The sequence below is a fragment of the Amblyomma americanum genome, chromosome 10 (assembly GCF_052857255.1).
Source record: "Amblyomma americanum isolate KBUSLIRL-KWMA chromosome 10, ASM5285725v1, whole genome shotgun sequence".
Classification (NCBI taxonomy): Eukaryota; Metazoa; Arthropoda; class Arachnida; order Ixodida; family Ixodidae; genus Amblyomma; species Amblyomma americanum.
In genome coordinates, this window is record NC_135506.1 from 46399054 (window position 1) to 46411252 (window position 12199).

Sequence of the window (12199 nt, forward strand, 5' to 3'; positions counted from 1 at the left end):
GCATTTGCGTTGTCCTTGGCACAGAAGAAACTTCACAACGCGTCTGGTCTGTCGATGGTAATGGCGGAACTAACCAGAATCTCTTCCACGTTTCTGGATGCTTCGCCTCCTTCCGCTATTGCACTGTGCCTGACTGTCACAGCATTCCTAATCTTCGTGCTGCATTCTGTAGACACGGCCAACTTATATTTAAGTGCATCGCTGTAGTTCTCAAATTCTTTGCCACACACCTCCCCCCCACCCACAAGCCTCCATAGACTCTGCAAGGAAGCAGCTGCGTTTCACTTCTTTTTCCCCGTTGGAATGGCCTGCTCGTACATTAGCACAGCGTGGGAATCGTTATCTGGGAACCTGAAGAAAAAATTACAAGAGCACTGAACTCTGCTTCAGTGGAGAAATGCGAAAGAATTGTTTTTTGCTGCTGCTGCATTTGACTACACCACTTTGGAAATTTCCGGTTTCAGCATACTAGGACATGAACCCGTGCATCACAATTTTAATATGAAAATTATTTTTTGAAGAAAGGGTGTAGTAACTCTCACATTTTGGTGGACGCCTCAACCACGCCTTAAAAGAAAGGGTAAAGTCTCACAAAGCATGCAATTGAAGGTGCATATGTCATCGGTCTAAATCCCTGTCGCAAGCTAGCCTCCAACTTGACTGAAGCATGTAAGCTATATGCAAAGAGAAATGCCGACGCCACCTGGAATGCTGTACGACGAACGGTTGCTCAAAATTTTTGTGCGAATGTAGTGTGGAATACTGCCACCACATTGAGGTCAACCAGCAATGCCATCGCTCGAATTTCATCTACACCTGCGGCATCTGTTGCTCTCGTCTAACAGACGTGGTTTTGCACCATGCCTCTCTTCTTTCAATCATTCCTCTTCACATCTGCTTCCTCTCTCTTCTGTATTCATTCATTTATTCCTTTGCGTAACTACGTACTATGTCACCACACAATTAAATATGACTCTAGATGTATGAGGTCATGTGAGAGGAACCACTTCCTGTTGTCTTCATCAAAAGGCATTTCAGGAGCCTCGCTTACACAGGCTATATGCCACTACCGCACTGACAGAAGACTCATGAAAAGCAGTGCCACTGCTATTTCAGGCTAGCACCTCCCTTCTTTGCAAACATGCTTTTTGCAAGTGCATTCAGTAAACTGCAACAACTCCCAACACAACAGCAGCCATATGGGTGACCATTGGTACTTGAATCTACCAAGGAGAGGCTTCTGCAGCAGTGGGAACTGATTCAGTGCTGAGGCTCTCTGGTGAAGTCGAGTTGACGATGGCATCGACCTCTACCATTTTATGCGCCGCAAAGATAGCTCCCCAATCCGCTTTTTCCTTATTCTCTTTCTTTTCCTTGAAATTCTAGACTACTTTTCTCCTAGCAGTTAGATACATACCATGCATGCACCCACCACAAGGGTTGAAGCCACAAATCACTGCCATTCATCATCGCACCGTTGGCTTTTATTGGAGCTCTTTCTTCCACTTTTTCTCGTCCTCTTCGGCGAATATTCGGTGGGAACGCTTGACGGCCTTCTTGGGCTTGTGTTTGACCACCTTCTTCTGCTGGCGCCGCGTCTCGATCACGTTCCGGCGCTGGAGGCTCTTGAACCGGTCCTCGAGCACGTTTATCTCGGGCCGCAGCTCGCGCAGCGACTCCCGCAGTTCGTCCGACAGCTTGACCGGCAGCTCCGGCTCCTCGTACTTCCAGGCGCTCAGCCTCCGGGCACCGTAGAGCTTGTCAACCTCACGCTGCCGCCTGCGGGCCTGGCGCGCCTCCGACGCCTCGGCCTGCCGCCGCAGATCCGCCTTGAACGTCCGAATGCGGTACACATCGTTGGCGAGGGCGCGGGCCTTCTTGCGCTCCTGGGCTTCGCGGCGCAGCCGCTTCTGCTCGGCGGCGCGACGCCTCTGCTGCCGGGTCTTAGGAGCAGCATGGGACGACGCCGTGGGCAAGACGTCTGCCACGCTTTCGCCGTCCTCTTCCTCGACGCCGCTGTCGTCATCGTCGTCCTGGTCGTAGAGGCCCTGGGACATCTCGGCGAGCCTGTCCTTCTCTGTGGGCCAATGGCGCTTGTCCGGCACCGCTAACCGTCGGTCGAGGCGGCGTTCCTCACGCAGCCTTCGTTGTTCGACCTCCACCGCTCGCCGAAGCAGGTCTTGGTGGTCGGCGTGAGACGGGTTGTAAGACGTTCCCGGGTGCGGCGGCTCCACGGCGGGAAGCAGCGAAGGCTTCTGGTGACGGTGCTCCGGAACACGAACGCCTGTGGCGGGCGACGCGCCGTCGTCGTCACCCCAGAGGTCATGTAGACCCGCAAAGTCGAACCTGCTCGTTGACTGCTTGGCCTTACGGGCCACGCTGCGCAGTCGATCGACGGCGGCTTTTGCGAGTCGCTGACCCAAGCGCTGTCGCTGCGTCTCGCGAACTTCAGCGGGCTTGCGGGCGTCTGGGTCTCGCACCCGGCGCGGCTGAACCGGCGCCTTCACTTTCGAACTCGGCTCGAGGTTGCGGAAGCATGCCAACTTGCGGTTCCGGCGTAGCTTCTTATTCTCGGCGGCCGGAGTCTTCGGCGCGGCGGGCAACTTGTCGACGAAGAACAGCTCCTCGTCCGGCTTGCTGGAAACCGGACCGCCCATGCGCTCGTCGAGCCTCTGCTCTTCGAGGAACTCCTCGACATCGTTCACGTCGCTGTGCTTGATCCACGCTTTCTTGCGGTTTTTGCTCACGCCGAGACGCTTACGTCTCGTGGTCGCTGCCATTTTTGACGTAAAGAACAAACTTGGCTTGAATACGTGCTGGATTTGACTAGTTGGTTCCAGCGTTGCTGGCATAAGATGTGTTGACGGCTACAATTGATAACTGGCAAAAAAATCTGCAAAGTTGATGCGCTTTATATTGTGTAATTTCTTTCCTAGAAAAAACATATGGTTGCAAGCTAATTTTGCGTCACATTAACATCAGACACCTCATCACTTTGTTTGGTTTATCACTCTTGGTTTCGCTTTTGCCTAACCTGAGCAGACACGCAGCCACCTTTCTCTCTTTCACACTCCATTCCGTGACCCACGAAATGCTCTTTCTGGCCAATTCCTGAACACGTTACTCTGTATCGCTCGCTGCCCGTCTGGCCCTCAGTAGCTCGTCGCTAAAAACAGTTTCTCTGCTTGCCGGTTCCCTGATGCGCAAGGAATGCACGCGCACGAGGCTCTCGAACATACCTTCGAAATGAGACCCTAAGCTAAAAGAATAAACACACAAACGAAATTAATGAGAAGCAACTGGTTCCCATGTTTTAAGGAATATCCAGTTGTCTGCCTTGGTTGCGGCTGTGGCAGCAAACATACAAGTTTTGTTAAGCGTGAAATAAGCAAATACAACTTTTATTGCAGTCGATAATACATACACAAGAGTTGTATCCAGCTTTTAAGTGATAGTTTTGCAATTCACTGGTGATTTTAAACCATGAAACGTACAAAGCAATTGCTTTATGAATAGTAAAGTAAGTTTAATCCAAACACCCAATAATAGCAACATATTGTTTTTGAATATGCCAACTATTAGGCCGAGCAGTGTTCAGCCAAAGTACTTAGAATGTATTCAATCCTTCTCTTTATGGTCGCTATTTTGACATCCAGTTGCATCAACAGCTAGGAGAAAGAGAAAAAACACAGAATGAGAAACTTTTCACTTTAGTTGAGAGTAACCAGAGAATGCTGCAACATTATGTTACGCTGGCATCTAAGTGTAGCCATGATGACAGGACAAGCCAGGATGCTGCTTCGTGATAGACTGTGTCTACCTCCTTGACACGTTTTCTGACCAGCACTTCCCCATTTCCAGTGTGGAAAATGATTGCTGCCATAGAGTCAGATATACTTTCCGGAATCTTTATATGGGCTTCTTCAATGCCTCGGTTATACCATTCCTGCATGACTGCTGATGCCTCCATTGAACAAAATGCATTTTTGGAATCCGTGAAGGTTACATATAGGGACCAAATATATGCCTGATAACACCAATGTAATCTACTGTCGAGCATTCGCTCTGAAAACAGCCTGCACCGATCAGAGAAATGCCACTAGTTTATCCTGACTGTTCTAAACTCATGTTTTAAACCTTCATGTCTATTAGCTATAACTAACTCATGTCACCTTGTGTTGGGTGCATTATGGCCTCAGTTAGTGCACTGTCGCTAGCCCCCAGCTACTCTTATTACCGACCCTGAATGAAGTCAAGCGTTGCCCTGACATTGTTAGTAAATGTCTCGTACAAAGACAGTCACCTAATTGGCCTATATCTCTTCATGATGAATGGATCAGTACTGTTAGCACTTTCTCATAATTCTGATATCCTTGAGGTTGATGTGCAATGTACTCAGTACAAAAGCATGATATATTCACAGCCTATAAGGGGTAAGATACTTCGCACCTCCTAGAACAAGCACCTAAACCAACTCTACCAACTTTCTGCTCTAATTAGCACAGCAATTGGTATGACACAGTAATTTAGGACTTCACGGTGTTGAGGCATGCAATTTTTTCGGATAACTCAAATTGGCTAAAGAGCGCCGAGTTTTCTTTGACCGACTTAGATGATATTCCACTGTGGACACTCCATTTCTTGACATAGGTAGCACTTGGACGGAGCAATTGCTGGCACTCTTTGCAAAGCTGTAACTAGCATTCTACTTCTATCCGAATTGTTAAGGACAAAGCCATCTCACTCTTCTACCACATGCTACAGGGTTAATTTTCATATGCCTAATTTTTTCCTTGCAGCCTTAACATCTCCTCCATGCTTAAGCACTTTCTCAATTCTGAAGCATGATCTGTCTTGTTGAGATGGCGTGTGCCAGAATATTTTTCGTTTCGCTAACTGCAGCTCACTTAAACTCTCAGAATTTTATCCGAGTGTGAAAGGCACATAGTCAATGCGAGGATGCCAAAAATTCGTGCTAACTAGCTAAAAAGAACCGGCGCAGCTGCTGCGCTTTTATTCATACTGAACACTGCACTCTAAAAGACAACGCAATGAGATCACTACGTTCTAGCGTTTGACTGGAATAACGGTGCAAGCGGTATCGCGTGCGTGCGACTTGCAAAAACTGCGCGGAGAAGGCCCATCACGCTGCCGCGAGCTTAACGACTTTGGCGACGTCAGCTATGTGTTTAGGCCCAGTCCTGCAGCAACCGCCCACCCACTCGGCACCGAGATGGATCCAGTCGGCGACGTACGAGGAAAGAGGCCGGCACGTTTCTGATTTGTCGGGTACCCATCCGGACGGAGTGTAGACCTCGCCACTGTTCGGGTAAACGACAAAAGGAACCCGGATCGACCCTATGGAGCGCAACGCGACCTCCACCGACTGCGGAGGGCAGCAGTTCACGCCCACGGCGAAAACCTGCCCAGAAGCGTCGGCGCTGAGACAATCGCGCACAGCTTCAGCCAGTGGCTCTCCTTTGGCAGTGCACTGCGGTTCGTCGCGCGAAATGCTGAAGCTCAGCCAAGCTCGGGCCCCCGGAAACTCTCGCAGAAGCCGCACCAGTGCCGCGGCCTCGCGAGCCGCCGGTATCGTTTCGAAGGCGAGCACATCGCATCCTGCAGAGAGCAGGCACCGAACCCGGGGCCTGTGCCACTCCACCAGCTCCTCGACGCTCTTGCTGTCGCCGTACGCACCGGTGTACTCCGACAGATCGGCCTGCGCCGCGCCGTACGGCCCCACGGAGCCTGCCACCATCACGTCAGGCCGTTTGCAGTGCTCGCGTGCGGCGAAGGCGGCCTGGCAGCTGCGTGCAATCAAACCCTCGGCCTCGGAAGCGCTGACGCCCAGGTGCGCTCGAAGGTTGTCCACGTTGGCCTGGTAGCTGCACGTCGTGACGACGTCGGCGCCGCTGTTTATGTAGCTCCTGTGTACGTCCTCGATCACCGAGATGCCGTTAACGAGCGCCCTGGCGCTCCAGAGGGGATCCCCCGGCTTCATCTCGCCCCGATCGCTTAACTGCGACCCCATGCTTCCGTCTAAAACACGCACCTGCACCATTTCCGAAAGCGCCGCTACCTGCCGCCTTGCTAGTTGAACCATATGGATATGGATCGCACTCGGATATGGCGGGTGTTGGATCGTAAAGTTGTACGCAAAGTGCACTATAGTTTTATAATAATAATAATAATAATAATAATAATAATAATAATAATAATAATAATAATAATAATAATAATAATAATAATAATAATAATAATAATTGGTTTTTTGGGGAAAGGAAATGGCGCAGTATCTGTCTCATATATCGTTGGACACCTGAACCGCGCCGTAAGGGAAGGGATAAAGGAGGGAGTGAAAGAAGAAAGGAAGAAGAGGTGCCGTAGTGGAGGGCTCCGGAATAATTTCGACCACCTGGGGATCTTTAACGTGCACTGACATCGCACAGCACACGGGCGCCTATAGTTTTATGCAAAAGCTTCATATGTAATTTTCCTCTGACCGCAATTTTTTGCTCATAAATACTTTGGTACAGACAAATGAATGAAATATTTTTTTTTCCAGTTTTTATGTGTGCCTTTTGAGATACCACGAGGAAACGCTTGCGTGTCCGTTTACAGGCATTGCAAGCAAATCATAACAGATTTCTTCTCAGTTGCGCGTGTGTATTTTATCACCACGGTGGGTGTGCAAAGAAGCATGTCATGAGATTCAGACAAAGCATCTACGCCCGAAAACAAGAGGCGTGCAGCAAGTCGTGCAAGTTTCTGACTGAACTTCCCTGGTAAGAGCTAAAGACAACGCGGGTATTTCAAGTTGCATCCCGCACAGCATCCATAGAAGGCACCGGCGTTGTTCGCGCTTGTTGCTGGTATCCAAAAGTGCCAAGTGATGCGAGCGATTCAGCAACGCTAGAGTGCAAAATCCTTGAGACCGCGCGCTGTCGAGGCTGCTAAGCAGTGCCGCGCGCGTGTTCTTTCGGAAACCCGGTACGAGAGGCTTTTCGGAGCATTGCGCGATACGAACTGAACGTTCTCGTTGTGTGCCTCACGAGCCAAAAGAAACAGTGTTTCATTCAATTTACTTTCAAGGTTCGTTCTTCCGCAAGCACGTAAAGGAATTACTGGAAGAAAGCACGTGAATTACTGGAAACCTGTGGGATTTACGAAAGAAATCACGAAATATATAGCCTTCTGTTTTTCTTAGATGAGCAATCATGCTTTTGACTGGTTAGATTCTGCACGTTCCCTTACCTGTGATGTGCAGTATTTTCAGGTCATTTTCTTTCGACGTTGCCTCTTGGAAAATTGTGTTCAAGAATAAAGTTTGTTGTCAGCCAAGTGTCGTCCCGTCTACGTACTCATATTTTGTGCTCGAGTACCTTTTCGCTGGCCGGCACGAGCATGTTGAGCCTGTGCAGGCCTGCTCCTCCTCCTTACTTGCGTGACTCTGCGCATATGGAGCACCCATGATGCCCCTAGCGCCTAGTAAACGGCCTGGCGATGTCAGTGCACGTTAAAGATACCCAGGTGGTCGAAATTATTCCGGGCTCCTCCACTACGGCACCACTTTCTCCCTTTCCTCTTGCACTCCCTCTTTTATCCCTTACGGCGCGGTTCAGGTGTCCGCAGATACTGCGCCATTTCATTTCCCCAAAAACCAATTATTATTATCATCATCATTATATTATTCTACCCCCACTCCACCCTTCCTTGGCAATTATCACCAGACACTTTGGAGGCGGCTCCAAACACGCACTTTACCCTCCCCTTATATACGCTCGCGCTATCACCAAGTCCACACAAACCCCTCCTGTACCCTCTGCCACCACCCCAAAAAAGCCACTCTCGATCATATCCTTTTCCTCTGCCCGGCGGATCCTCCCTCGCGGGGCCTAAAACACGTTACCTTGGGGAGACTTGGGAGACCTTACTGCGCTCCGAGGACCCGGCCAAACAAGCCATCGCCACAGGCCGGGCTGCCAGCGTCATGAGCCTCCAGGACATGAACGTTTGACTGCAGTGGGGCCGTGCGGGGGACCAAGAACCTGCGCGTCCTAACTCCCCTGTGTCCATTAAAGTTTTCACCACCACCACCCGGCAATGAATAGCAAGATGGCCACTATTCCCTTCTTTCACCAGATTGTAATTATTGCTCCCTTGCAACGGTAGAAACCGAGTTGGTGGTTGATAGTGCAAATCGGCCTTTTATTTTTAACCATACCATTGGACAAATTTTAGATAGCTTGCTTTGGGGCGGAAAAGAGCACGTTTACATCGTATTTGCTTATCTGGTGCAAGAAGGGAAGATTGGTCATCTTGCTACTCGCTGCCGGGACTGTGTAAACCCATTTATCGAAAAACTAAATTTCTTGGGCATGGAAAGGATCGGATGGAAAGAGAAATTTTTGAGGCATATCACACCAGAAAAGCAGGAGGTCAGTGTGTCAGCACCGCTTCCTTGTCTCCTTCTTGATAATGAAATGACATTTTTGAACCAATGCCGCGATGCTGTTGATTGCCATGAGATGGCGATAGTAGCGCTGTACTTAAGCTTTGGGTTTCTCAATAAAAATCGGCTGGGAGTGCAGCATTCATCCTGTCGTATATGTGTGTCTATTTCGTCTACGTTTTTTCATGAAAGAGTTAATTGTTGACCATTTCCGAGGTGAATACGGAATGCGAGCTTAGTCCTTCATACTATCGCGTTGTGAACGTGTGAACTCTATAGTTAAAAAGTCGTGGAACTCCCGAGTTTGCGTAGCCCGCGCGGGAGGTAAACGATGTGTCTTTTTGGGTGAATGACAGTCCCTTGGCTGCGTTTGAACGTTATTTTTCAGCAAGTGAAATTCAGCCCTGTGACCTTTCCACAGCTCGCATTTTCTGTGAATGCCAGCGATCTGGTTTCGTCGAATTTCCAACGGCATACAGTCACTGTCATCCTTAACATCCTTGAGCTGTCTGCTGGCGCGCGCACGTGCACTCAGGCGTCGTTTATAAACAGCAGCATTCGGAAAATCGCACAGCTGTGCCCTGCATGCAGAGCACCCTTTGTTGTTGGGCTTGTTGTTAGTTTGTAGTCTTTTTATTTACTTCAGTGTGTCTACTACTTTGTTGCATTGTATCATCAGCGCGATAAAACAATGAGCCCGTCTGGCCTAGACCAAGTTAATTTACAGCTAGCTGGTCTTTAAATATTTGCCTTGTGACCATTAATGAACACCACAAATAAAAAGAAACCCTGTGCTCTTTGTTTTCAGTGACTTTTGGCTTCCGCCATGTACACTAACGATAATATAAGTTAGAATGGAGCAAGTTTGGAGGCCTGCGTTACAGTGACAACCACAGTGCATGCAAGGATTTAGAAAGTAGTAGTACTAAGTGGTTTTTAATAAAATAATAATAAAAAGGAAGGAAAAGATATTTGCTAGCCCCGGCATCTGCCATCGATACTGAAGCACCTGACCTGGGGCAGCGGAAATATAGGATAGCAGGCAGAATGGAGAAATGAAATGAAAGAAGTGAGGGGACAGGAAGAGACTAGAAAGGCTGCAAGTTCAATTATTTTTCTCTCAGTAAAAGCAATTAAGTGCGTCTAAAATGCTTGGGTGCACCGCTACAATGCTGCCGTCGTCCAGGGGGCCAAATTTTAGACTTGCGAAGCTGCGCTCCAACCACTTGCAGCGTTTACTTTCGGAAATTGGCGTTGGGCGTTTGAAACGCCCGCCTTCTTTTTTCGTCTGCTAGTCTACACCAGAGCTACACCTCCGGTAATACAACGCTACACTAGTGTAGCCAGTGTAGGTAAAAAAGTTACCTTACTCCCTCTAGGTAGTATTTAGGAACTCTGACACCTCCAAAAAAAAAGTTGTGTAGAAAAAAATCTTGTGCTATGCTATGCGTAAAAGAAGAATTGTGTTCGTGTAGATAAGCTTAGATACACATTATTTACACTGGCAAAAAATAAAATCATGCCTCATTGTTTACACTAGTGTACACTAGTGTAGTGTAGAGTAATGTAGGTAAAAAAAAAATGCTCCTGCTTGTAGCCGGTAAAGCCGCCGTTCTTAGAACGTTGGGTAAAACAGTAGCCCTGTTATAACCGGTGTGGCCATTTGCAACAGTGTAGCAGTTGCCAGCAGTTATGATCGGTGTTTGCCTGCTGAACCACATGTCTCGGGAGTTCTAGCCGCTGCTTTTGTGGTCCCGCCCAGAAATCGAGCGTCAAGTCAGTCCAGCGCCTCCTCTAGCTGGTCAGACATGGGCAAGCGTTACCATTGTGACTACTGTGACAAGACGTTTCCTGACAGTGCGAGCAACCGCAAAAAGCATTTGAATGGCGTGTTTCACACGCGAATGAAACTGCTTCACTACGACTCATTTCGCGATGCCGAAACTGTGTTCAAGGTTTGTTAATCATTATTTGCATGACGGTGCATTGCCAGTGGAAAGTAATGACATTTTGATTACTTTGACACCTTCGTGTTAGCTACGGTGCAGGGTTCCGCGAACCGTGTGCTCCGTGGGTGCGTTTTATCGCTGCCTGCAGAGTGTGCTCGTTTTCTCGGTTTTCAAATTGCATTTAATTTTGACATTTATTGTTTTTCTTGGTGCAGGTTGAGTCGACGAAGAAGCCGTGCCGGCGATTTCAGCAAGCAGGAGGCTGTGATTATGGCACTACGTGCAAGTTTTCGCACCTGAGTCCTAGTGAGTTAGCAGAGCTGGCAGCCCGCGCAGAAGCCGAAAAGCGTGCTTCGAAGCAGATCATTTCCGCACCTCTTCCAGCGGACGTGACAGTGCAGGAGTGGGCTAGGAAGCGGCTGAAAGCCCAGGAAAGGCTACCAGAGCCGTTTGCATACAAATTCATACTTGCCGAAGGTAGTGCTGCTGTGGACAAAAATGCTTGTGGTTCTGTGCGTGCACCTTCTCTTGACGATTTGTTGGCATGCAGGCCAAATCACTGGGGCTGAACTGCTCGACTAGTACTAGGGTAGAACAGCTGTATGTAATGCATTCATCGGAACATCTGACTGTTGCTGCATAATGCTGAGAAGTGGCTGTCAAAACGTGCATTTCTTGTTGAATCTTTCAGGCAGACGGTGATCCTTAATTCAGATGATCATTGAACATTTCTTAAGAGGGTAAGCCGTTCTGTCAAGCAACAAGGAAGGCTGACTGTGACTGTTTCTTACGAATAAAATATGCTTCCATTAGTTCTCGGGTTGTTTTATTCCGGCGGCGAAACAAAATCTTAAGAAACAGTCACAGTGTATAAGGCAGCCAGCCTTGTTGCTGGTTGGCAAAGAGGTTCCGTTTCTAGATAATTCATAATTTTAACTTGAGATAAACTAAGCACGGGGGGGGGGGGGGGCAAATTATTAGCTAAAGATTCACCCCTGGAAAGTGTTTGTGCAAATGCTAGAGGCTCTGTAAGGTCGCATGACTTATAAAATTTGTGTGCCTTTAAATAACACTTTAGTTGCGAGTCAGCACTCGTCTGTGGTGTCTTTTTCTTAAGTTATTTTGTCTGTTGCGCGCTGTACCACCCACAGTGAACTATTACCAACTTGCCCAGCTATCCATCCTTCTGTATGCAGTGTCCTGGCAGCTGTTAGTGCGAAGCTTTGAATTGAATGCACTGCTTGATGTGGCAATGCATTGGTGCATTTCTTATTGCCAGTGACAGAAAACAACGTTCCTGTGGTGCAGCCATCTCTTATGGGGGGCTACATGTTCCAAGGAAAGGATTGGATAATGCCAGACACAGAGGCCGTCCCAAAAACTTCAGCATCCTTGGAAGGGCCTCTGTGGTGTATATTATAACATGATGCAGCAGCATTTGTGTTAAATGTTTACACGTGCAAGGCTGATCGTAAACCACCATAAGAAACTATTTTTGGTTAATTAAATCCTTTTGTTGCGTAGTGGGCTGGATGTGCTTAAAGCGAAACTTTCATCTTCACACAGCCTCGTAGATATTCCATTAGCCTCATCACACCGCGAACAGAATTTCTGGAAGAGTGACCCAATCTGCAATGTGATTACACCACATTGTGTTCTTGTAATGACCCAAGCACGATTATTTTCCCCAAAGTATGGCATCTGTGCATTTGCTAGCTAAGGGATAAAGCAAAGCTTTTCAGAGCTAAGACTGCTTCATGTAGCTGTCCCTGCATTGAGGCACACTGTCATTCCAGAG

The 12199-nt window shown here is 48.3% G+C and overlaps 3 protein-coding genes across 3 annotated transcripts; 1 reads left to right on the forward strand and 2 right to left on the reverse strand.

The window, feature by feature from the left end:
• Positions 1 to 1462: 1462 nt before the first annotated feature.
• Positions 1463 to 2797, reverse strand: LOC144107930 (ribosome biogenesis protein NOP53). The gene has a single exon (XM_077641168.1). The coding sequence runs from the start codon at positions 2778 to 2780 to the stop codon at positions 1485 to 1487; it is 1296 nt and encodes a 431-aa protein (XP_077497294.1). The 5' UTR covers positions 2781 to 2797; the 3' UTR covers positions 1463 to 1484.
• Positions 2798 to 3501: 704 nt separating this feature from the next.
• LOC144107931 (homocysteine S-methyltransferase YbgG-like) lies at positions 3502 to 6116 on the reverse strand. The gene has a single exon (XM_077641169.1). It carries the CDS (start codon positions 6101 to 6103, stop codon positions 5144 to 5146), a length of 960 nt encoding a protein of 319 aa, XP_077497295.1. The 5' UTR covers positions 6104 to 6116; the 3' UTR covers positions 3502 to 5143.
• A 3920-nt stretch (positions 6117 to 10036) lies between these two features.
• Positions 10037 to 11075, forward strand: LOC144107721 (zinc finger matrin-type protein 5). Its single transcript, XM_077640854.1, has 2 exons — positions 10037 to 10407; positions 10617 to 11075. Exons 1-2 carry the CDS (start codon positions 10261 to 10263, stop codon positions 10968 to 10970), a joined length of 501 nt encoding a protein of 166 aa, XP_077496980.1. The 5' UTR covers positions 10037 to 10260; the 3' UTR covers positions 10971 to 11075.
• The last annotated feature ends 1124 nt before the right edge of the window (positions 11076 to 12199 follow it).

What these genes read in the sequence shown, in the direction of transcription:
- LOC144107930 (XM_077641168.1), bottom strand. Translation starts at nt 2,780, where the DNA reads ATGGCAGCGACCACGAGACGTAAGCGTCTCGGCGTGAGCAAAAACCGC.
- LOC144107931 (XM_077641169.1), bottom strand. Translation starts at nt 6,103, where the DNA reads ATGGTTCAACTAGCAAGGCGGCAGGTAGCGGCGCTTTCGGAAATGGTG.
- LOC144107721 (XM_077640854.1), top strand. Translation starts at nt 10,261, where the DNA reads ATGGGCAAGCGTTACCATTGTGACTACTGTGACAAGACGTTTCCTGAC. An exon ending in ATGCCGAAACTGTGTTCAAG is followed by an intron (nt 10,408 to 10,616) that starts GTTTGTTAATCA and finishes TTCTTGGTGCAG; the next exon opens with GTTGAGTCGACGAAGAAGCC.